Raw genomic sequence first — 25,382 nt, 5'->3', positions numbered from 1 at the left:
CTGAGGAAAAATAACAAAAGACCTCAACAATTGCATCCACCACACTGGGAGGAAGGATACTTCCAGGTGAGACAACAGCAGTCTGAAAATTCAATGCTTGAAGTAAAATTATAATTTTACTTTTTATCAGCAAGAGCTTAGCAATTTTTTCCCTAAGAGGAAAAAAACAATGTAGCAAAATTAAACCGTACAACCACCTCACCTTCCTTTTTTACAATGAATTGAGAAAATGCAGTCTCCAAAGAAAAAGAAGGTGTATTTAGTACACTTTGTGGCTTGGAGCATTTTTTTTTCCATAAATCCAATTTCATGTTTGAAAGATGTACTAAATTTTTACATCCCTCTCACTGCTTGAACACTGGAGCCACAGTTCTTGCTGGAGAACTTTTAATTATTATTTTAGGTTATATATTATCTTCCCTATCACCCTGGAGATGCGTGCAGAATTGCAATTTCTCTCCAAAGCCTCTCTCGGCTGTGAAACCCATGGACACCGCAGACAGGAGGTAACTGTAGGTACTTGTACAGTACTTATTATTCTGGCCTCAGAGTGGCACCAAGTCTTTAATTTACTTCTTACATCTCTTCTGTAGGACAACCAGGTTTTATGCTTCCCATTTAAAAGAGGAAAACAAGACAATATGGTGTGATTCATCTGAGCTAACTGCAAACATCTGCAGTTCTGAGAGGCTGAGCAGCCAGCGGAGAGGAGTGGGGGGCCAGGGCATTTCCCAAGCATTGCTCCTCTGACCTAGCCCTGGTTTTATGGGAGCTGATTGAAGGAGGACTTAGTTCTCACAGAGTGAAGTCTAAACCATACCCAACTGCTTCATTTGTAGACGTCTTCATCAGAGGTGGTTACCCTTCCCAGGGGAAAGGAACTGCCTGTCTGAGCCCTGCCAGGAGATTTGTGAGGTTTGCAGGGGATTTGCCCATCCTGGTAAAGACGTTACTGGTTGGATTCACAGACACCTGAGCATGGTTATTGTGTAGTGCCCTTGTTTGTGCCCTAATGCTGCTTGGCTGCTTTGTGGAGGTATGAAGATAAACTATTAATATTTGCACTGCAATAGTAGCAAGTAAGACCTAAGCATGACAAAGAACACACAGTTGTCTGAGTTCCTCCATTACTTATGGTCATGGTCTGCGGAAGGACCAGGGATGAATTCTGCACTCAGAGAGATAACATCTTTCCTTCATTTGCCATCTGAGATGCAAATGTGACATGAAGAATAAGTTGGACCATGGTCTAATTCCCACCACCTGCTGACGTAGCAATTTATTGTTATGAGTCCAGTGTTTTTCATCAAAATAAAAATGCCTCTCAGACATGACATGTCAGAATATTTTATTTTACTGCATTTTTTTACCCTCCCTCCACTTTCTTTTTCTCACAGCAAAGAATGACATTACAGAAAATTTGGAAAAAATGAATATAATGACAGATTTTTAAAAATGAAAATAATTTTGTAAGGGTGCCCTTTTATCCCCAAATTTGCTTCCCATCATCATTTTTTTTTTTTTTTTATAATTATCCCAAATTTGTGGAAAATTTGTATTTCTTTAAATCTAAAAGAAAAGAAAAAAAAAATGGTATATTTCCACTTTATTCTTAAAATGATCAATTGTACTAAAGCACTTTGCTGCAGATAAAAGAAGCACCAAGCTCTGTCCATATATCATGTATCATATATCTGGTTGCTCTGCCCATATATCCTCTGTGTAAACAGATTGGGCACACTGAAATGCTCCATATAGGTCCACTCTGCTTGCAGAGCCTTATTTTCAGCTTCCCCTGAACCTTTGGTACTCCTTTCTGTAACTAGCTCTTTGGTGCATCTCTCTTGTCTATTTAATGAAACATTATCACACTAATCCTCTCATTTTGGAAAATATATGCATAATGAAAATACCCCTATTGCTCTAGCAGCTCTACTTATATCATGCCCCAGGGATGGAAATTGCCATGTTTTTGATGAAATATAAAGAGACTAATTAATTATGATATATTTTGCATCATTTTACAGTATTGATTGCTACCAAAGAAATTACAGCCACCCATAGCCACATAGCACAAATTTATTAACAACATGGATCCTGCAACCTCAAGTTATTACTCTAATTAAAGCATTTCTGGGTCTATGTTTATGGAGTGCGGTACGAGCAGGAAAATGATATTGTCAAGGAATTGCAGTTCTGATCCTGGGGTTTGGGTACGAAGAGCTGGCATTGCTGCCTGCCACATGCAGACCTGAAGCTGGTTTTCTGAAGGCAACTGCAGTTCTACCCATTTGGCTTGTTCACAGGGCAGACATCTTTTGTTTCATAATTGGGTTTGAATTGGAGCCTTTCAGACTTATTGTGTTGTGGGGTTGGCATTAGCTTTAATGCAAAGAAAGGTAATTTCCACAGTAAGTGATCCCACTGGTTTAGCATCTTGTTAGATGACTACCCAGCCTGTGCACAGCTATCAGGCACAGGCCTTATGTACTTATTATGCCTAAGGAAGATCAACCCAACACCTTCCCTTGCCCTGTATCATTAGCTCAGTGCTGTATCAGTAACTCTCTTGGCACTGGAATCAGGGATCCAGCAGCCTAACTTAGCAAGCAGTCCAGAAAGGTGAGCATGCTTGGATGCTGCCATGTGAACCAGTGATGTGCTGGGAATGAAAACCTTGCAGCATTACGTTGGATGTGCATGGAAAGCATTATGATGCTGTATGGTTGGGCCTCTGTGGATAATTTACATGAAGAAGCAGTCTGGTTTCTCTCAGTGTGCTGGAAACCTATTTCAAGTGTAAATCAAAGTTACTGAAATCCAGACTTGGACCCAACGCTTGAGCTTTGCAGGTAGGTGTGCCAGGCTTTGACTAAAGCTGTTTCTCTCCTGAGAGCAGGCTGGAACAACATGATGCTCCTTACAAGTGTTCACTGACCCATAAATGTACCTCCAGCTTTGACCACGAGCCAAAGTCCAAGCCAAACTTTTCAGCTCTTGCTGAATGCAAAAAGGACAAAGCACTTGCTTGATTAAAAATGGGTGGCAAAGCAGCTGGCTGAATTGCAGTCAAACTTCTCAAATATATTTGCCTTAAAAACAGCAAAAGTTTTCTTATTTATTTATTTTTAGTGAATACTAAGAAGTATTTGGCAGAATGTCCTTCTGGTTTCATTCCTATGCTCAAGTCAAGAAGCAATGAGCTCACATTTGCTGGGTTAGAGATCTGCCCTGTTTCTGCTTCATGGTCTTCTGTACAGGCTGCAGACAATAATCCCTTTACAATGCCAGTGATTACATGTGAAATGAAAGTGCTCTTATGGATTTTGGGACATTTTGCTGAGTACTCTGGAAATAACTCTACTCTGAAGTTAGATTGGGTCACAGCAATTTTGAGTAAAAAGCTAATAGTGTTCCAGAAAAATACATGTAAGAAGAAAAAACATATGAAAAAATTTAATCTGATTTACCCAAAGTGAAACTCTTTAACAGTGGCAAAGAAAGTGAATGTAAAATGATCTCAAAAAACAGTAAGTGTCTGATAAAAACCCCTAACAGAATTGGTGCCAGGTATCCCAGCACCAGGAAGAACCTACCTCATTCTCTGATCATCTGGTGGAGTCATTTCCAGGTCGTGGGTAGGGCCATTCAGACCAATCACGTGCAAAGAGATAGTTGGGTTTTCCATTCCAGCCTAGATTTCAATAAGATAAAATAAGGTAAAGTAAAGGTAAGGTAAGATAAAATAAGATAATATAAACAAAACAAAACAAAACAAAACAAAACACATTTTGGTTTTGATTTATGACAAGCCCAAGGATCATAAAATGCACTCTTTTTGTATGAGGCCATTCTCAGGGAAGCTGGAATGGCAGTGGTGCAGCACAGAGGTGTGCAAAGTTTGTTAGGGAGAATAAAGGGGAAATTTTAATTAACATTCATCTATTCTTGGTAAAAGATACTGTTTCCTGGTGACTATAAACATTTCATTTTTTTTATGTTTGTTAAAAAGGTTGTCTAACAAGATAATGGTAAACACAGTAAAATATGGATTCATTGTGTATTGTAGGAAAGGACATGACCTGTTGGGTCACAGTTACTTTCCAAAAAAACCTACATATAAGGCATGAACCTAAGTGTAGTAAGGCTTGCTTGCAAACTCTTAGACATTGTTAACTCCTATCTAGCATGGAAGCACAATTGCTTTTGTTCAGGTACAAAGCAAGAATTGAAAAAAAAATATTTTAATTACATTTGGAATGACTAATGCTTGAATCAGAAAACGGCAGTTCTACAAATACAGCTAAAGAACAATGAAGACCATTTACTGATGAATGGCTGATTTTTTTTTAGATCTGTTTATTTTCATTACTTATGAATATGTACTATTATACAGTCTCCTGTCTGAGCCTACCAAGGAAAAAAATATTTATTTATTTATTTATTTATTTATTTATTTATTTATTTATTTATTTATTTATTTTCCAAACTAGAACAGCAGGACTGTTATCTGTATTTTTCCCTTACCTTTGGATAATGATACATTTTAACAGTAGGGTAAAGGCTGCCAGTGTATACTGGGATCTCCATGGTGGGGACTCTGGAGGCATTAATTGTTGCATATGCTAACCTGGTGCCATCAGGAGACCACCAATGAGCAATATGTGTCTTCAAGATCTCCTCTAATAAAAAAAAAATAAAAATAAAAATAAAAAAACAGACAGAGAGGGAGAGAGAGGAAAAGAAAAGACTATTAGATGTAAATAACTAGTTAGCAATAAATGAAAATAATGTAGATATGAAAATCCCAGTCTAATCACAGCACAGGGAAGATGCCACAGGAATATCAATTAAAATGTTTATTAAATTATGCCATATACACAAATGAACACAACTGATAACAATTACTCTGAATATATAGGTTATTAAGCATAATTGTATTGCTCAAGAAACATCAAACTATTCATGAAAGAACAAAGGGTCCTCCTGTTCCTACTATGTGTCCTGTGCTTGGGTATGAGAACATACAGGTTTTGGGTTCCTACATGCCTGATAACAACAAAAGCAAGGCTCCCTTGGGGCTGTTATACCCCATGGAAATACTGCAGTGGCTGAGGTTTAATTCTCCTCCATAAATACTTTACAGTCATACTAGACACTATCAGTGGATTCAACCAGCCTTTATACAGCCTTTATAGGTACAAGTGGTTCAGATGAAATTTGAATCTTCCTAATCTCTGTTGCCAGTTGGAAATAAACAAAAATACCGATTTCCTGTAAATTATGCAATGTTGGAACTTTGTAACCCTTTTCCTTAGAGTCTGTGGCCTGGTTGCCATCTTGAATTTTATCCCTATTTCATTTTAAAAGCCATTTTTGCAAAGCAATATTCCATAAGTAGCCAGGGTCAGAGGTGTGGTTGTTGTTGACAAAGTACTTGGAAAGATGACAATACAAGCATGTCAGAGTTCAAGTATGTAAGTGGAAAACAAGTTTACAATCATAAGAAACAATTTTGAAGTCTGGCAGAAACTAATTCACATTTAGTATAAATTCAAAGGACTTTTAATTTCTAATACTTTCTCTTATCGTTTAATATGCTTCATTGCAAAGATGACCAGCTTATAGATATTCAGAAAAGCTATAAAATTCACTCTTTGTCCAAAGTGTCTCCAGTTACTGACATTTGGAAGACACTAACTTGGCTTTTTTAAACCTCCTATTTTGCAAAAGGCAATAATGTAATCCATTTTCATTAAGAGGCTTAATATCATATGAGTCATTCCTATTTAAACCAGAGCAGAAGGGTTTGCATATGCTGTACAGATTGATGGGCAGGAAGACAGGTGCTGTTACTTTAATGTGAAAATAAGAATTAAAGAGGCTGCAGAGTGTTTCTGAGCTTTCACCACTGACGTCCAACTGTACAGGTCTGGGCAGCTCCAACTTTTGTTATCATCACTGGTCATTGGAGAAATGAATGTGGATTTTCAGAGTTTGGACCCACTGTGTTTGCACACCACTCTCTAATGACCTCTTAGTCCAACCAAAATGCCCACCTGGGCTGAAGAGTAGAAATTCACCAAAGATATTTATTTTATTTTATTTTATTTTATTTTATTTTATTTTATTTTATTTTATTTTATTTTATTTTATTTTATTTTATTTTATTTTATTTTATTTTATTTTATTATTATTTTTGAAATAAAATCTTGGATGAATCTCCTTGGAGAATAGATACACAATGAGATTTGTCATAGATCAAATGGGGCAATCTTTGTTACTTCAGACTTACACTGGGCTTGAGATAGCATTCAAGGTAACATTAGGAAAGGTGCAAGGGAAAATCATCAAAATTTAGGCTTTCTACAGTTAATTAATTAATTAATCAGTACTTAATGGCAACATCTTGAGGGTTTAGGAAAATGTCTAGGAAGTTGCAAATACCACATGGGAAAGTACATCTCTGTTATATTTCTTTTGCTGCATTGTCCTGCCTGTTGTGTATACATTTAAAATATGCTGTTCTTGACTTTTATGTTGCTACCTTATTAAGGTCATAATTAAAAGTATAACGGAAAAGGTAAAAATGGGTGGCAGATGAATTCTTGACATTTTAACATTAATTAAGAATGACTTTATTCAGCAAACATTTTCTCAGGGATCTCAGGCTTAATGAAGCAGTTCTGCTGAAGGTCACATGCCAAGAAAGGTTTTAGCACAGGTTTTGTAGTCCTCTGTTAATGAGATTTAATAGTGTGAACCTTTGCTTTGAAAGAAAGCCAGGACCTTGCCATTATTAGAGAGATCAGTTAGCTATAGCAAACCAGCGAGCATTCTTCTGAAATACAATTGTGTCAGAAAGTTTCAGCTGAAAGCAGAACATAATTTGCAGACAATTTACTTTTGGGGACACTTTATTCTTTGTGCCTGTATTTACTGCACAATCAGAAAATCAGAAAGACCCCAGGGTCTTTCTATGTCACTTCAGATCCCACTTCACATCTGTAAGAAACATGGTTCTCATTAAACGTCCCCCTCCACGTACTCCTTACAAGCTCCTAGCTAAGAGGATATATTGAACACAACTCTTGCTCTCTTCTTTACAGCTTTCAGTTGCTAGGTGCTACATGATGTAGGAAGGATGTGAGGTGTGGAGATTCCTCAATCAGCTGCCGGTGGCTCTGTGCTCCTTTTTTTCCAGCTCTTTGTCTGTCCAGGTTCAAACGCAGTCAATACTTATTCTATGTTACCCCATTCAACATTGAACCATTCTGAAACAGCACAATGACCTTGGTTAGAAGTCGTGAATCCTTGGTGGGAGACACATATTGTCCAGGTGGTCATCCAGTGAAACACAAAGTCATGAGACAGCTTGACGTGGGGCATTTCTGGCTGTGGCTGAGGAAGGTGGCAGTCCAAGTGGGCAAGCCTTGTATATAAAGTCACACTGCTGAGGTCAATCCTTTGTTTTCTCCTAGCAATGCATGTACTGACATACCGGTTCAGGTAAAAATCAAAACTGCTTTAGAAATGGCCTTCACATGGGATCCCATCAATAGCTTATGCTTACAGAGCATTACAGGATGTGTATTTTAACACCTATTCTAGCTGAATAAGACTGAACAGAATGACCATTTCAAAACTGTGTGAAACAAAGGGTTTCATGAGATAACAGACCTCAGGAGGAGCAATTAAAATCCTGGGCTGGAGGTGGGTATATATCCCTTTTCAAGACTCTAATATCATTGCATGAGAAGGATGAAAAAAAAATAATAAAAAATGGAGGCAACAGCAGAGATGTGAAGAGAGTAATCTTGATAGAACTGGATTAAAGATTGCATTACGTAGCTGCTAGTCTTTGGTGTGGAGACCTGAAGAGCATCCAGAGTGGGTCGGGCTGCCCATGTCAGGAATGCCATCTCCTCAGAGGAACACATTTCCTACTAGATGCTTCTCTGCTCATCACCAGGAAACAGGGAGCAGCAGTCCCTTGCTGTGCTTCTTGGCTGGCAAGTAACAAGACGTGATGAAATTGGGTTCAGATGTAGCACTTAGCAATGGTACCTTATGGGCAAGCCTTGGATGGACTGCATAGCAGATGAGCAGTTGGATGGATATTTCTAGCAGGTGTCTCAGCCAAAACTAACCCAGCATGCGTGTAAAAGGAAAGGAAGTGTCTGTCTGCTTCTTTCAAGATTGAATTTATGCCAGCGGTACTTGCAAGAGCAATGAAATTGGAGACTTGTAGTTACTTTAGGCAACCAATTTCTTAAAGAAGAGGAGACAAGAGCATCAGGGGTTTATCTTCTGCAACCTCAGTAGCAACCAGAAGATTCTGGGTAAAACCTGTTTTGTGAATGACATCTGGAAATCTGTGCAGGTGGTTTTAATGTTGTATAACCTAATCTGCCATTGAGCTATCTCTACAGACATTTCTGTGATAAATCTGCTTCCCAGGCTTATGCAGAGTTCTCAACCAGCTGAGCTCCGTCTTGGTAATAAGTGCACAGAAGCATTATGGCCACGGAGGGCGAGAAACGCATTTCTTCACAAGTTTCTAAAAATCTATTTCCACAGCCTCTGCCAGTCCTGAGTCATACTTGTGATTCTGCTGAAGGTGACCAAGTTCTGGCTTGCTGTCAGTGAAAACCTGAAGCCTCCACCAGGAGCTGAATGGGAAATCCATTGGCTGCTTAGACTTTTCTTCCAGCTTACAAAGTCATTATGAATGACTTGCAATTTCCAACTGTGAGTTAAATGAAACAGAGACTTGCACAAGGAGACAAGAATGATTGGCTAGCTTAGTCCTCTGACAGTTGCTGTTGCAACTCCTTTCTGTCACTTCCAAATAAAAACAGAGAAAAAAAAAAAAAAGGAATCATTCTAAAGTGTTTTGTTTGTTTGTTTGTTTTTCTGTTCTCATACTCAACAGAGATTGAGTTTATTAGCCGTATAATTCAGCCACTGAGACTATACAAGCATCAACAGTCCAATTTCCATGCAAGACAAAACCAGCTGAAGACACCACTTTGATCAAACACTTTTCTTTGGCTGTCCAGATGCTTCTGCTTTGTGTAAGGCAGGACCTCACCTAAGCATGTCACTCCACAGACATCTTCTGGATGTGCCCATACGTACAGGTCCACACATCCAGCTCCCCTGGGAAGTGTGGCAGTAAATGTGCATGTACATCCCCACAAACAGTGCCACAGAAAGCTTTTCTACAGGAGGGAGCAAGTCAGTGTAGGACTGGTCCTAAGGCCTTTTCAGTCTTTGGCTGCTATCGTCTTCCAATAAGAATGGCCAGGGAAAAATATTATAGTGAATAGAAAGAAACTAACCTTTTCTCTTCAAAGAGAAAAATGGCTTTCCCATAGATCAGTGCTGCAGACAAACAAGTGAACTTTGTAATCTGAATGGTGTGTCTACCTTTGGCAAAGCCCCTTGTGTTACAATTACAGTATCATTAACTTCAGAAAAGTAACTTCAGTTATTGAGGAGGCATCCTTGGAGACTGAGCAGAAAGGCTTTTCTTAACTGCATCTAGAAAATAGAGGCTTTCTGCATCTCTAAAGGTCAAAAAAGGGTATAGTGTGTAGAGACACTTAGAAGGATTTACTTATTAAATAAATCAATTTCTTTCATACAATTAAAATTATTTTCTTGCTCCAGACATTGAACTTTTTTCTTCTGTAGGAAATCAAAACAATATTCTTAATGTTGTGCCCACAGAAGACAACAAAGACAGAATACAGTTTGATTCTCCTCTGAGTAGATGTACACACAGACACACACACATTTAAGTACATCTAGCGGGCTGTTAATAGACCCATTAATTTCAGAGTACTTTTACATAAAGAACTATATAAGATTTAGTCTGTCAGAGGGAACTTCTAATTTATATGTTATTTATTGCTGATGTGGCAAAGCACAGTGATTCCAGGAAGCAGAAACAGTGGTTTTGTTTGTGCAATGTATAGTAGATGATGCTCAGATCATTTAGGATTTGGTGTGCTGAAGGCATTTTACTATTTTATTAAAACTGTTAATAAAAAGGAATCTTAAGCAAAATGAAATTAAAGCCTAGTACAAAGGCCAAGGCTTACATTAGGAAAGAAAACTCAAAAGAATTTATCAGTAGGAAGCATCAAAAGAAGATAAGAGGAAGAGAGATCAGAGAACCAAAAGGGGGTGTAGGAACGGAGGAAACAAAGAGTTCTGAGATAGCGAAACCCCAAGGGTTGTCAGAGAAACATCACATAAATACAGATGCTTATTTGACAGCTGCCACTTGTTTTAAAATCAATTACTAGATCATCTCAAACCACCAACCACACATCCAAATTGATTACTATTGTCTAGTTTAAAAGCAGGTATTTTTACATGGTTAGGGAAAGCACATTGTTCACATTGGCCTTCCCTGACTTGTTTTTCAGGGGTGGCTTCAGAAGAACACCATCTTCTGCACATAAGTAAGCCAAATTTTCTCTCAGTTGCTGTAGTGCAGCTCCACAATGACTTCCATTAAGTCACTTTAATGCATATAAAATGGGTGTAAAAGTAGTTATGTGTATTCAAATAGAATAAAAATCTGTTTTATATTACTTTTTTTTTTTGTATTATTTTTGTTAGATTACTGTTTTATATCCAATCTACATTTTCCTGTGTTGACGATATTTTATGCTGATGTCAGCAATAGCCCTGCAGCACTATTGATTTCAGTGGTATTAATACTGTTTTAGAGTTTTGTAATTGAGTCAGATAAAAAAAAAAAAAGTCATTTTTCAGGATCACTAAACAGCTCTATGCCCTTTTGGAAACAGGTGAAGGTTACAAATCAAACAAACACAAAAAAACAACAAAGAAAATACAACAAAAAAAAAGGAGCAGAGAGAACACTCCAAAATCCAGTCTCAACCCAATCCCATGATTCCTGTATGCAGGCAAGAAATGTTCTCAAGCTGTTTGTGCCATCATCAAAGAGATCCTTAAGGAAAACTGAGTGCTGTGTTCATCCCATTGACCCCTTATTCCTTCTCAAAACACACATCCTCCTCTGCTATGACAGGCAATGGGCTTATGTAAAGATAAACTATTACTTTCCCCTGTGGTATTTGAGGACATGCTTTAAAGGACACACTTTAACATAAAATCCTTGATCCCAAAAAGCCACCACCCGATGGCAGCAGCATCACACAGTCGAGGTGCTCCCATCTCTTCAGCAGCTGCGGGAACATGGAGCCCCCCATCTTGGGGGAAGGAGCCCAGCCAGGAGATTTGCATCTCCTCAAGCACGGGGAAGGTGTGGGCTGCAAGTGTCATTAATTTCCCCTTAGTCATGCAGCTTAATTGCTTGAACACATGTTGTTTTCTGCTCGTGCAGCCTTGCAGCCCTGTGTTCCTTGCAGAACACTCTGGTGAGATGCTATCTTTTCCCCTGGTCTCCTCCTGGTTGAGGAGGAACAGGCAGAGCAGGGGTTTGTTTGCCATCCTAGCCCTCAAACCAACCATCTTACTAATCAGTTATGCAGCACCCTGACTTGGGATGTTGTCTGGTCTCAGGGACTCACAGTGCTGTGAACAGGGTGTGCAGCGTCATCCTTCCTAGTCTGAGTAAGCAGGAAGGATGCCAGAGGACATGCAGAGCCTTCAGCTGTGCCCTTGGGAAGAAGGAGCAGCTCATCTCCACCTGCAGTGGATGAGGGCTCATCCTATGCTTTCTGCCTCCGTGTGCTCAGATGTTGCCCAATTTTTGACCACTCAAATCCAGGCTCCTTTTCCACAGTCCCAAATATCTGCAGTGCCCACCATGGTTTCCTTGAGAACAGGTTTTAGGACAAGGAGAAGGACTGTGGCCACTTCAGGAGGGCATCTCAACCACATCAAAACTGCTGGTTTAATGTTTTGTTGTTTTTCCTGGTCCATTGATTCCTCTAATTTGTTGTGTTCCTTTCACCAAAGGATCCTGTAGTTCCTGTGTGAGTCAGGGCACTGAGGTGATGTTTACAAGGTTATTGATAAGTAGTTGCCAGACCTTCTTTGCTGCTAAGAGCTTGGGGACTTCAGAACACTGACAGCAGCTATTACAGGCCTGATTCTCTCCTCGGGTACTTCTCTGCAGCTCTTTGCATTCAGCAGAGTGCATGAAGATGGTCAGGCTGTAATAACTAAGAAATTGTGAATGTTTAAAGTTCCCCTCATTCATAGAAATAGATTTAATGAAAAATAATTAAAATGAAACCACCAAAAAAATATATAAAAATAGATGCACACAAGTGCCTTGGGAGGTCTGCTCCCCACTCCAGACCCTCTAGGCAGGCAAGGTGACCACACTCCATACACACTGCCATACCATCTTGAGGTCACATTAATATTTTGTAGCCAGTTTTGCAGCAAACACTGCAAGACATAAAGGGAGATGTACACCAAAGTAGAACAACACTGAGTTGTCTCCACATCCCACTTTTGTTTTCATAACTTTTCCTTCTTTATGCTTCTGGGTTTTTCTCTCCTGTCCACCATCATTAGCAATCCTTTGCTGTTTGCTTTCAAAAGGATCCAAAGTTAATGCTTACAATAGCTCTTAACAATTAGCAGGTTTCCTCCTTCCCTGGTGTGAGTCAGTCACAGCCACAGCAAAACCTTTTTGAACCATTCTGGCTAGACCAGCATGCAGACATTTCATCCAAACAGGCAAGTCTGTAATCTGTCAGGATGCCCAGAGATAATGAAAATGGGGATGGAATTACGAAAGTAGAAATATTACTTAGAGATCACATAGGCAGATATTCCTATTTCTAACACTCACTCCAAAGAGCAAATGCATCTAGAAAACACGTCCGCAGTGGCAGACTGTAGTATGTCACTAATGCATAATAATGTATTTTTCCACTACCTGCCATAAGCATAGACCCACAGCCTGTTGTCAGCTCTCCATGAAAGCCTGTTAGTGCTGGAGGCACTAAATCTATAGTAACTTTAGCTGGCAAAAGTCTTGAGTAATTTGCACTGCACTCATTGCTGTGGGTAAGTGATTGTTGCAAGGTCTCTTCTTACGTCCTCAGTGGTAAGGACCTCAACAAGACAGAATTCATGTTGCCCAATTGACTGGGTGTAGTCGGGCTCCTTATAGTCAAGTCCTTTTTTTTTTTTTCTTTTTTTCTTTTTTTTTTTTTTCTCCCTGCCACTTAACAGGTTGCTATGGCTGAAAATACAATTTGTTTATCTGTGCAATGCAGTGAGACAAATCAAGGCTTTCATTATATGCTGAATATTACTCTATTCAAACCTGCTCAAGCAGCTTCCACTGCACCTTTCCTTTAAATTAAAAGTTACAGATTCTTCCCAGCTAATCTGTGGGTTTTATGACAGCAAGAAGATGGACAGCCAACTTTGACACAAGGGATCAATTTCAATAGCTACGGACATATCAAGAAAGTTAGTGATCACAAAACCCTCTGAATTTGACTATCAAAAATTCATTAGAGGATTGCAATAGTTCAAGAACACAAGTGCCCCAAAGCAATCTCTTTTAATGTTTCATAAAGAAATAGGAGAGATAAGAAGACTGAACAGCCTGACATTGCTATTAAAAAACTTGATTCCTCAACCCTACGGACTTCTTTCAGTACCTGTGCAAGCTGTCTTTCACGTGAATTACTTGCATGATTTATTCACTCTACTAGTCACCTACGTGAGGGCTAATAAACCTGTTAATACTACAAAATAAGGATCTACATTATAAAATGGGAACTGTAGCACATCAACTGAACTTAGTTTAGCTCCAAACTTCTTACCCAGTGTAAACTGCTAGACACTAACAACCCACTCAGAATTTATATTGCCCTACTATGGCAAAAATCCCCAGAGGTTTCAACCTGGGCAGTGATTCAGGGTCTGGCTAACCGGGAGATTTAGCTGAATAATGACTCAGAGGATGAATCCGATTTTACAGTGCTGTATAATTAGAGGAACTACTGAAATCAATAGAATTACCCAGGAATAATCAAAATGAGTGCAGGATAAAAACAGAAGCAGAATTAGCTTATAGCATTATTTCAGAAAATAAAACAAAACAAAGCAAAACACCATACTCTTATTAAATAACAGAAACATTTATTATTAATGAAGGCAATGGCATATAATAACATTATAAACCTGATGGATCAGTGTTGTTTGACTATGTTTATGAGTTGTGGTATTTGTATGTGCAAGCAGAAAACACTAAAAAATACTCTTCAAGAGTGAGAACCAGAAGCCAATAAACCCTTTCCAGTTGCTATGCATAAATTGTATCAAAACAAGTCATGAAATCATATAAAATAATTGATACACAATTATATAAGGACAAAATGCTTACTTTTATTCTTCCTTGGTAACAACAGCATGTGTAGTCATGTCCAATAATAATGTAGTAGGGAGTCCAGAAAAGATGAATAGTTCTAAAATCAGTGAAACTATCTGTGGTTATGCAGGCTCTATGAGGGTCAATATTGGTTGGTTTATGGCTGAACCTAATCTACATATGCAGGGAATCCTGACAGCATGAGCTCTCCAGGCCCATAAAATCCTTATCTCCAAGGTCTCTTTCTTGGGCACATCCCAGTCCCACCAACAAGCCTCTCATGATGCTGTGAAAATTAAAAATCATTTAGATGCACTGTTGCATGATAGTGTCGTGCATGTAACAAGCAGTAAAAATGCTGAAGGAAAAGTAAAAGAAAATAGGAGGTATAGGCATTGTAAGAAACAGCATTAACCCCTTCTATGTAAGGAAAAAACATTAACAAAATCATTCCATGCTCTTGCTATACATGTATGTTTTCTTCCTCTTACATGAAAGTCTTAGGCGACCTCTACTATTGATTAAGGTAAGCAAATGGAAAAGACAAATATATCTGCATGATAATGTTAACCCACTGAAACCTCTTTTATCTCTATTATAAGGAAAAACTTATTTATTTTTTTTTCCATTTTTTTCTGAGCTGCAGACTACCATGTAGCTATTGTAACCCTATCAACAAAAGCTTGCATGGTTCCCTTCCTTGGACTTCTCAGAATTAGTCCATTTCTCTCCAGGGAGTAGCAGACCTAAGATTAAGCCCAACTAATACCCAGAAAGTAGTCATAGCTGCTTTGGGGACAGGTGATGTCCCCAGCTGCTCTACTATAAGAGGGAAAGTGGCATGGTACCCTGCTCCAGGTACAGCCCAGGGAAAGAGCACTGGGCCTGTGTCACCCTCATCAACATCTTCAGCCCCAAAACTTACTTCAGTAAGTCAATAGTAAATAAAATCCAATGTCCTCTGTATGCAGAATGCCCGACAGGGAAATTCTGGTAGAACGTAAATCAGTCTGCAGCAAAGCACGTTCCTGCAATGACCACTTGGCAGCTTTTTATATTAAGACAGTGAGCACATGCCTCGACAATGAAAGACAGGTTAGGGAAACACTTTCTCTTCTAATGAGGTAGAAGAGGTGGAAAGAAAGTTATTGTGTTTACCTTCACATCTGCCAAGCACAAAGGTTATGAAAGCTTTCAAAGGCTGATAAATCACAGCTTCGAGTAGGAGCTCTGTGGACCAAGAACCACCCATTTTGTGCAGTCACCATGGCTGCATAGCTGAACAAAGTCTGCAGCAAGCTTTTGAGATAGTTTTGTAGAAGTTAGTCAAAAAATAAATAGGACTCCATTATTAACTCCAGCATAGGGGACAGCCCAATGGGCAGAGATCTCCAGCTCCTCTCATTGCTGGGCTGGACTGTCAGTGACAAGGGCTGAATGACCTTTTTCCAATTTTCCAATGGAGATAAAGAATCAAAATCCAGTTGATTTTTTTTTATGTGTAAGGTTTAACACATTCATGATGTTTTTAAAGGAGCTTTGCCACATTTTCCCTTATAGGTACTATGCCAACATAGGTTTCACTATTCAGCAGCATTTTTATTTTTAAATTTATGAAAAAATTAATTTCCTTAGAAAGTCCAAAGTTTGTGTCTCTAATGACTGCTGGTTTCCTTTAAAGATACAAAAATTAGAGTCTCCTAATGAGAATTTTAATTGGATAGTGAATTAAATACCAGATGAGGTTAACTATTTATACTAGCAATGGAATTCCAGAGGTTTAGATATTTTTTATTTTGTTGTATTGATTTGAATTTTTCTATTCCCTGTTGTATCTTGCTTCTCATAGTTACACAATGAAATCATCATTTTAACTTTTTTAATTTCAGGTGACTAAGCCCATCCATAAACTAGCATGTAAAATTTCTGAGAAAAACAGATCAAAATGCATAGAGAAATATACATATAAACACAGACAGTGTCATGTATAAGAACAGCAACAACAAAAAGAAATTGCCTGCATAATTGGATCTAAAACCGATAGGAAAAAAAAAGTTATTAAAAATGAATATCATAGAAAGGCAATTAAGAATTTTAAGGAAAAATGATTAATTAGCTGCAAATTATAAGTATTACTTTGAACTGCTTTGTACAGAACAGTATCAAATTACTAATTATCCTTGCCCGCTTTGTTCAAAGATCATGAATGTGCATTTTAATTTACACTGGAGTAAGCTAAGTACAGTGAGAGCCAGCATGTAGAATTTTGAAGAAATCACTTGGGATGAGGGGAAACTCCCCCATTACCATATAAATGACATGCACAGAGTTATAAATGACATGCATTAGATCCAGGTTGTATTGTTCCTTTGAATGTATCAGGCAAATATCGGAAATTATAATAAAGCTTATAACCTACCAGATAATAAATGCAGCCCATACCCCACAAATCCCCATCTACCAAAGATAATTTTGTCTGCTGTTTTTTGCTGATTAAGGGTGGCTTTGGAAAAACAAAAACCAAAAACCCACAACAAGAAGCCCATTCCCTTTTCCCTCTTTATCTGTTGCATTTATTGGCAGGGTAGATGGCTCCATTTTTATCTACCTAACAGCTCGTTATATCTAGTGTAGAGTAATCTTCATTTCAAAGGCCCTTTGTAGCCTCCTTTACCTTTAAACACTTGCTGTTTAGTATCAAGGACAATTCCCACATAGAAAAGCCTCATTATAGCAGCACCTTTGCTGGTGTATTTTTTTCCTGTGTCATCCACAATGTTAGCAGTGCTGCTGTGTTGAGATCATGGCTGACTGGTATCTCATTACTCCCTGCATGTACTCGTGGATGGGACTGTTTTCATGGGGTGTTTGATTAGCACCATGCTCAGCAAGGCCATAGGAAGTCCTCAGGGTCCTCAGGAAGGTAACAGCTTATCAGGTACTTTCTCACTGCCAGCCTATAAAATATCCACCTTGAAATGCCTCAAAAATGTTTGAATGGTGAACGTTATCCAATTGCGAAGAAACTACAAGTAAAATACAATTGCTCTTGATGAGTAGGACCAAAACTGCCGAACTGTACTCCTTGTTCTTCTATCCCCCAAATCAGTTATTTTCTAAATCATGTTATTCCTGGCATAGTTGGATGTGGGTTACCCTCACAGATGGCAATTTTCATATATATTGTCCTCTTCTTTCCGAGGCTTCCTTGGATGTCTTTTGTCTTCTCACAATAATTTTTCCCTGGAAGACAGATCAGCTTGGGGCTGGCTGAACATCCCTTTCCCCCTGATGGCTCTGAGCTACAGGGTACCCCAAGGTGAGTATCCTGCCCTGTTCCCATGTGGGCAGAGACCAACTTTGGGGAACATCAATCACGGAAGGATGCTGTGATTGATGTACTCTTCAGGCATCTTCAAAGTGATCTTTCTCTGTCCTTCCCTCCATGTGCTCCAGTCAGTAGCCATAAATTTCAGTTATGTTTTGGGCACCTCGGTGGTGAGGTCCCATCTTCATCAGGCTCAGCAGGACTCCACCAGTATATGAACATACCTGAAGCATGGTTACTCCACGGGAAGGATCTTTATTATTTTTCAGTTTGAAAAGCATTTCATTGACAAATGCTAAGAGGAAGTTTTGTTTCTTGTTTGCATATCTACATTCCCTAACTGGCAAAAGAGCCATGATATACTGCCATGAACACAACCATCTTGTTGACTAATTGCCTGTAAATTATCTCCCTCTGCCTTGTGTACTCAGAGAACTGGCTTAGAGCAATTCTAAGTCCATAGGTGGTATAAATAATGTATCCAGTAATATATACTAATGATCCATTTCTTGGTTTTCATTGTAATAGGAAGAAATGTAAAAGTGCTATGCTTTTCCACCCAGTATTTATGTGTTTGAAGGAGCCAAGTCCACTTCCTTTATACCTGTGAAAGCACTACATGATTTATTATTTTCCACTTCAAACCAAAAATAGACATTTACTCAGGAAAACTGTGCAGCCAAACAACTCCTTTATACTTTCTTTCCATTTTCAAGTGGTCAGCAAAGAGCACACTGATTCCACTAAGTGAACTACAAACTTAAAATGAAGTGAAGTTGAACAGAAGTGACTCTTGATCTCCTTGTTTAAGATGCTGTGTTGTAGGCAAAGGGCTAGTTTCTCCTCCAAATCATACCTCTGTTGTGCTTTCAAGTGCATACTTTCTTCTAGAGGAGAAGTCCAGATCAAAGAAAGTACTGAGGTGGTCAGGAACAATCTCTGGATGCCCCACAGATGTTACTCTTGGCTGGAACCAAGGTTGAACACTTTGTGATCTGCTGTTTACTACCAAACACTTGGTGAAGTTGTGTTTGCAATTTCTATACTGCCTAAGCAAATAGCTCATTCATCAGTTTTGGGACAGAAATAGAAAGGTTAGTTTGTTGGTTGGCTGGTTGGTTGGCTGGCTGGCTAGCTGGCTCTTTTAACCCTAAGGGGTAGCACTTGGGCTCTGAGCAGCATCATTAATCACATTGTCACTGTCCTCTGCCAGGGAAAGGAGCTGGGCCAGGGCTGGGGCCCAGCTGGGATCTGCAGCAGCCCTTTTGAAGACTCAGTGTTGAAATACAACCTGGTGACAATCCTTGAGTTCCCACTAACAATTTGTTGCTTACCACCTCCCCCCTTTTGCCTAGCTGCCCAGCAGACTCAGGGGCATTCACTAAGTTGGAGTCTGGAGGCATGTTTACCTCCATCCCTCCCACTCTTCACTCTTCCTGTGTCTTCCCTTCAAGCTGAGGTGCCATTCTGGAGTGTTGTGCTGCATGATCTCCTCATTAAAGAGAATCTCGGGCCTCTGTAATGAGTAGATCCTGTACTACAACACTTCCAAATGGCAGCTCACACTAGAAGAAAGTTGTTATTATGTCTGCCTTTCTGTCTTGCGACTCCCACCTCTCATCTGGCACCACAGGCTCTCTGCTAAGGGAGCCAGAACAACCCCATAAAAGTTGTTTTTTCTCCTTTTCAGGATTATTATTTTTTCTTGCATAATTTTAGAGCTCACAAAACCACTGAAACTGAAAAGTAATTCTGACACATGCCAGACCTCCCTGGTTCACTATTTGCCAGGCAAGCATGCAGTTCAAATCAACAAGGTCAAAATCAGGTGGCTAAAATTCGGAGGTAGTCTCTTAAGCAAGAGTCATCCCATACATACTCAAAGGCCACAAAGTTTTAGCTGAGTTCAGCACTCCCAAGAAAAGAACTTTTAAAAGAACCATGAGTCCATGAGTCTATGACTGGGCAGAAGTAAACCTCTTGTTTGTCTCGGCGCTTTGCCAATCAAGAAGTGCAAGCAGAAGGATGCCAACACCTCCCACAGTTGCTCCAGGTCTGGTGCTTATCAGTGGTGCCCATGAGCCAGAGCTTCAGCCTCACTGCCAGACCTATATAAATTCCCAGGGAAATTCCCCTAGAGCATTGACCTCTTGACAATAACTCCATCATCTCCTTGAGCCTCCTGAACCTCCCATCCCACCTGTTTTTTTATCCTCCTCAATAGCTGAAGAGACCTCCACAGTTGCTCCAGATGCCAAGTAGTAAATAAAAGAGCAGAGAAACAGGAAAGGATTCTAACATACCTACATTTGGCTGAAAAATAATTCCTCCAACGTGTCATCATTCATAATACAATCTGGGCAAGAAGCACTAAATCATGGGGATTTATAGACGCCTGAAAAGCCTGCAGTAAAACCCTGCTGCAGCTTTGTGCTGTGCCTCCGCGAGGCAGCACAGCCTTGGTTAGAGCACCTGAAGCGATTCAGGACACAGCTTTTCCCTCCTGTCCTGTTCTCAAGGTCTCAAGCCTACTTGTGATACTCCAGAATAATACGTAGCATTCTCCAGGGTAGTACAGGTCAGTTCAATAATCAAGCAAACTTTAATTTTTACACTGAGGATGTATTGAATCTTTTAAGTCATCTCTGTGCGCAAAGTCTAAGGCAGAGACTGGAAAATCAAAACAAATGCAATAAATACAACGATCTCCAGATAATTCCCATCGAGTAGGATTTATTTCATTGTCTGTTTTCAGGCTGTTGCCTTCAATTTTAAAAGCACAATAGCATGAAAGCATAATGTTTTGCTTTTAGGAGCTGTTTTTCTTCCATTCTGTTTCTTACGATTTTCCCAAATCTTTAATCTGCCTATCTTGAAAGCCTCCTGTAAAAAATTGCTTTTGATCTAGCGTGATGCAGTAGCAACTAATATTTTTTTTCTTTTTTATTTTTTTTCTATTGTTGTTAAATCAAATACAAGACAATGACTCAACTTTGAGGAAAAGCAAAACTAATGTAGGAGGCAAATGCTTGTGAGTCATATCAGTAGAAAGGGAAGGCCTGAAGTGATTTGCTCCTATTTTTTGGGGGATTTGCAAGTCAGGTGAGAGCGTCTCAGCCCTTCCACTGTGCAAAACAGAAATAACAGTGCAGCAGAACTGGGGCAGCTTGAACACCAGGCATTTTCCCTCCTGCTTGTAGGGTGCCCTATGGGTTGAAAAGGCTCCTGTCCTTGTTGAAGTCACTTAGACCAGTGCAGTCTTTCTGCATGGTGACCCACACAGACACATCTCTCTCCCATCTGGGCATCCTTCATGTCCTGCCACACAACCTGCTAGGAGTCTGGGCTGGTGTATGGCCCAGGACCATGCAGAAAACAGCCAGATCTGGATTTCTGTGTTATGCTGTGCCTTTTCTTTGGCATCTAGGGGGCCAAGGTGATACTCTCACCTCAGTTTTGTGTCCTAATTTCTCTCGGCTCATCTAAAACCAGGTCAATAATTGTGACTCAGTTTGCCTGTGTCTAAAAAGATGATAACTCCTGTTCTACCAGGACATAATGGGAGGTTTTATTAATTGATGATTGTAAAAGACATTACGATCAGGAGAGAATAATTGCTTTTGCGAAGGTTGTAATTAGACACGTACCAAGAGATACAGCTGAACATTAACCACGATGCTCATTTCATACTATTCTTGTATTTTAGCTATAAGCATGAGGGTGCTAAAAGAGCTGTTCTTACAAAGGCAGCTGCTGGTTAAAATGAAGCTTAAGAACTTGGCTACGCTGAAACCTGCACAACCACATGCAAGTGATGTTAAACACATTGGAGATGAGAGAAAGCATCGTGTGTCACTGAAATATAAGAAATGAGTCCTGCCATGGAGCACCTTTGCACCTCTGGGGACAGACATCTGTGGATGGAAAGAGAGTGAGGTGGCTGGCAGCCCCTGCTCCAGGAGGATGATGCTTGAGAGGCTCCCTGGCTCTCCTCAGCTGTGTGTCAGCTCAGGGGCCAGAACTAATCTGATCCAAGCGGGGATTGTGCAAAGCTCATCCGACTCAGGCTGTGAAATCATGCCCTTGAATCCTAATAATTTCTACTGCAATCAGCTGTCGTGCCAGGAGGAATTATGATCTAAAGTTGGGCAGGGGGAAGGAACAAGCTGACACGCTTTTATGAATCCCAAATCCTGCTTTAAGGAAAACTGGAAGACTTCCCATTTAATACACACACACACACACACATATATATATATATTATTGTATACAACATGTTCTAAAAAGTTCTTTGTGAGACAGAAAGGTTCATATTTATAAATGTGATAACACTGGGAAGTATCCCAGCATTATTATAAAAACTTGAGAAAAATCAAAATGCATGCAGGGGCATTGGAGACATTTTCAAGGAGAGATGCAACATAACAATGGATTTTTGTACTCATAAAGGCTTATAAATTACCTCATTTAAAAAGAGAATATTTTTAAAAATTCTTTTCTCTGCACACTTTTCCACTGATTTTTTTATGCAACAGTAAGAGTTTTGAATTAAAATTCAAGTTAAAAAAAAAAAAAAAAAAAAAACACCAAAAAAAACCAAAGGCATACATTAATCAAAAGCAAAATGTGATTTCATCTCGCATTGCTTCTCCTTTCTAATCAGGATGCTATTTGCATACTTTATTTTTCCAGCAAATCATGCAGATTTGTGACTGTTTACAACACTCTAGACTGCTCGGATAGCTGCTCTTAGCTTTTGGTAGTCTCACCACACGGTGGCAATATGACTTCCACCTTCCTGAGAAGGGCTAAGAAGGTGAGTTGCATCTGATTTCCTCCTTCATTACTTCTTACTCACTCTAATGATTATATTTGTAGGTGGCAATTACAGGCCTCTGAGTTTCTGCTTTCCATTTCCTCTATAAATTTAATAGAGTATTGTTAGGTTTATTTTTCAAATAAACTCTGCAACATTTCCAAGGAGATTAAACCCTGCTATATAAGGGTTTTTCTTTTAGCTAATGCAATCTTGCTTGTTTCTCTGATCTATAATGAAGTTTTGAAGACGACTCTGGACTTACTTCTTTTTGCCAACACATGTTCACATCCCTTCTGTATTAACTCTTTCTTTCTGAGACAGTGCCTCTTTCCTTCAGTCTTTGTTGCTTGTGTTACCACACAGATTTGAAAAAACAAACAAACAAAAACCCCTCAAATGTTTTAAAACCAGCATAAAAATAATACCTCAAGCATAAACAAACAAACAACAACAACAAAAAAGATATATAGTTAGGAAAAAAAAACAGTAAAAGATTCAGCCTGGAAGGGAATTACAGATGCATAAGAAAATGTGATGCATGAGAAATTTACAGATGTTCTAGGCAAGACCTTTGTAAATCACAGTGAGAAATAAACTAGTAATGCTTCTTTTTAAATGATTGTACTATTGAGAAAATGAAAAAAAATTATCTGTTACTACTTCATTTTAAAATTATTATGCAGAGAACATCTAGACCTGAAATATGATGTAAACCTTTTACTCTGCATTTTTGAGAATTGTTAATACTTCTTAGACTGGAATATAACTACTAGAAGGTATCAGCAGGAAGGTATGTTTTTCTGATGCCAAGCCCAAACAACACAGATTTAAAGCTTAATTATCTATATTCAAAAATATAATGCTATGAAATTCAGTAGAAACGATCAAAAAAAACCACCAAAAAAACAAGCAAAGTCTTGGAGTAAAACTCTGAGAAGTTTAAGGAACATGTGCAGTGTTTAGAGGTATCAACTTCTGCGTAATCATATAATTTTCCTTATTTAAAGGACAAGGATCTAAAGGAATCTAAAATGTACATCAGAGTGTTATACATACTAGATGAGACTGTAATGTGTGAATTTTACATCCACTTTTCTGACACATTTGTTCCCTACATAAATCAAGGGAAATAATTTTCTTTTAATAGGGTGGAATTTAAAAACTCTGCCCAACAGACTGCAGTGGCTGACCTTTGTTGTGTAATCAATACCAGGGGAAAAAAAAACAACAAACAACAAAACAAAACAGGAGATATTTCTGTAGTGTAGCTTATATCCATATGACAATCTTTCATGGCACAACCATCAAGGAGTCCTGGCTACTTCACAAATAATGTTATGAATAAAAACACTGAGCACTTGATGTAGTTTTAGAACTACAGAGTGCTTCCACACTCATTAAAATCTAAAAAAAAAACATTTAAAAGAAAAACTCTTTCAAAATCCACAACCGAGGAATTTCTTAATAAGCAGCATTTTAAATAATTATAAATGAATTAACATATTGAGCTCTTAGCATTTTGCATTGCTGTGCTGTTTGATGTGACTCTAAACCGTAAACTAAAATTTTCTGGCATAGATTGATGGGCAAGAACTTCATGGTCTTAAAACTCCTTATGACTGGGAAATAGGACATAAATTTTCAGTCATTTTCCCCCCCAAAAATGAAGGAATCTAAGCAGAATTATCTGGCATGCAATCAGTAGCCAAGATGGTAGCACAAGCTGGCTGAAAGGTCTGATGGTTCTGCACCAAGAGCTGCAGGGTGTCTGCAGGCAGCTGCTGTCCCCAGCCTGGCACACAGCAGCCAATGCTGGCCACCTGCATTCTGCTACTTACCCATCTAAGTTTTAAGAGGATATTTAAGATATGCTATTTCCTCCACTTTTCCAATTATGGTTACTCTCTGACACAGTTTGCCCTGTAGACCTGTATCCACTGAAGGCTGGAAAACAGCTGGTGCGGGAGCGAGGCCATATGGTAGTTACTTATAGTGACATAAACTAATAGAGTGTTGAGGGTGATATAACCCCTGGATGCTTTATCTTCCAGCAATTGCTGGCATGCCAATCTGACTCTTTAAAGATCTGCCCTTGTTCTTTGGTTCTCCTGATCCAGAGCAAAAATCCAGGTATGGCTTTCTCCACATGCTGGTAGGTGTCAATGTGGAGCTTATTCACTCCAATCTGAAAAATATACTGTATTTTGACCTGTAATACCCATATCCTCATGTACAAAAGGTGACTGAGGTCTGCCTGGTGTAGAGCTGGCATCCTGACACACATCTTAAACCCATCCTGTTTTCCCAGAACCAGAACTTGAGCATCTCAGTTGTTGTCCCTCATGTAACGTTGAACACAGATAGCAGTGCTGGAGGTTGCTTCTCACATGCAAAGATTTAACCTCCTGCCTGTTCTGCCGGAGGAAGCTGCTGAGTTCAGCTCTGCAGGGGCACTCCTCAGCCCCTGCCTGCCCTTGGCAGGAGCTCACCCTTTGCATTCACGGGTCATTGCCTCCTCTGCCCTTCTGCTCACAGACCTGCTCCCACCCCTGGCTGTTTCCAGCTCATGTTAGGAGCTGGAGTTGCAGGATTTTTCTACACACTTTATTGCATTCCTATTTTTTTTCCCCATTAGAAAGCCTGATGTGTGCAAATTATGAACATATGAGCTGACTTCTGTCATTATTTCTGACTTTCTTTTGATTTTGCTACATTTATACAACACTGGATAGGTCAGACCTCTAGTAAGGCTCACATTTCTCAGCAGAATTTTCATCTGTTTCATGTAGCTTTCACTAGCTCTAATTTGGACAGAATAAATTTTTCTCTCTCTCTTTTTTTTTTTTTTTTTCTTTTTTCTTTTTTCTTTTTTCCTGGCACACAGTCTT

General features: G+C 39.2%; 1 protein-coding gene across 1 annotated transcript in view; it reads right to left on the bottom strand.

Moving 5' to 3' along the window:
* Window positions 1-25,382, bottom strand: part of DPP6 (dipeptidyl peptidase like 6) — a gene marked incomplete at both ends in the record, with an annotated part of 415,156 nt that overhangs the window by 47,525 nt on the left and 342,249 nt on the right. The window contains 2 exons of the mRNA XM_084281883.1: window positions 3,597-3,694; window positions 4,528-4,682. Of these exons, the coding sequence (XP_084138009.1) occupies window positions 3,597-3,694; window positions 4,528-4,682 (253 nt within the window). The remainder of the gene's footprint in view (window positions 1-3,596; window positions 3,695-4,527; window positions 4,683-25,382) is intronic.

This window comes from Netta rufina, assembly GCF_964035555.1.
Source record: "Netta rufina genome assembly, chromosome: 2".
Taxonomy (NCBI): domain Eukaryota; kingdom Metazoa; phylum Chordata; class Aves; order Anseriformes; family Anatidae; genus Netta; species Netta rufina.
This window is presented reverse-complemented; position numbering and strand designations above follow the sequence as displayed.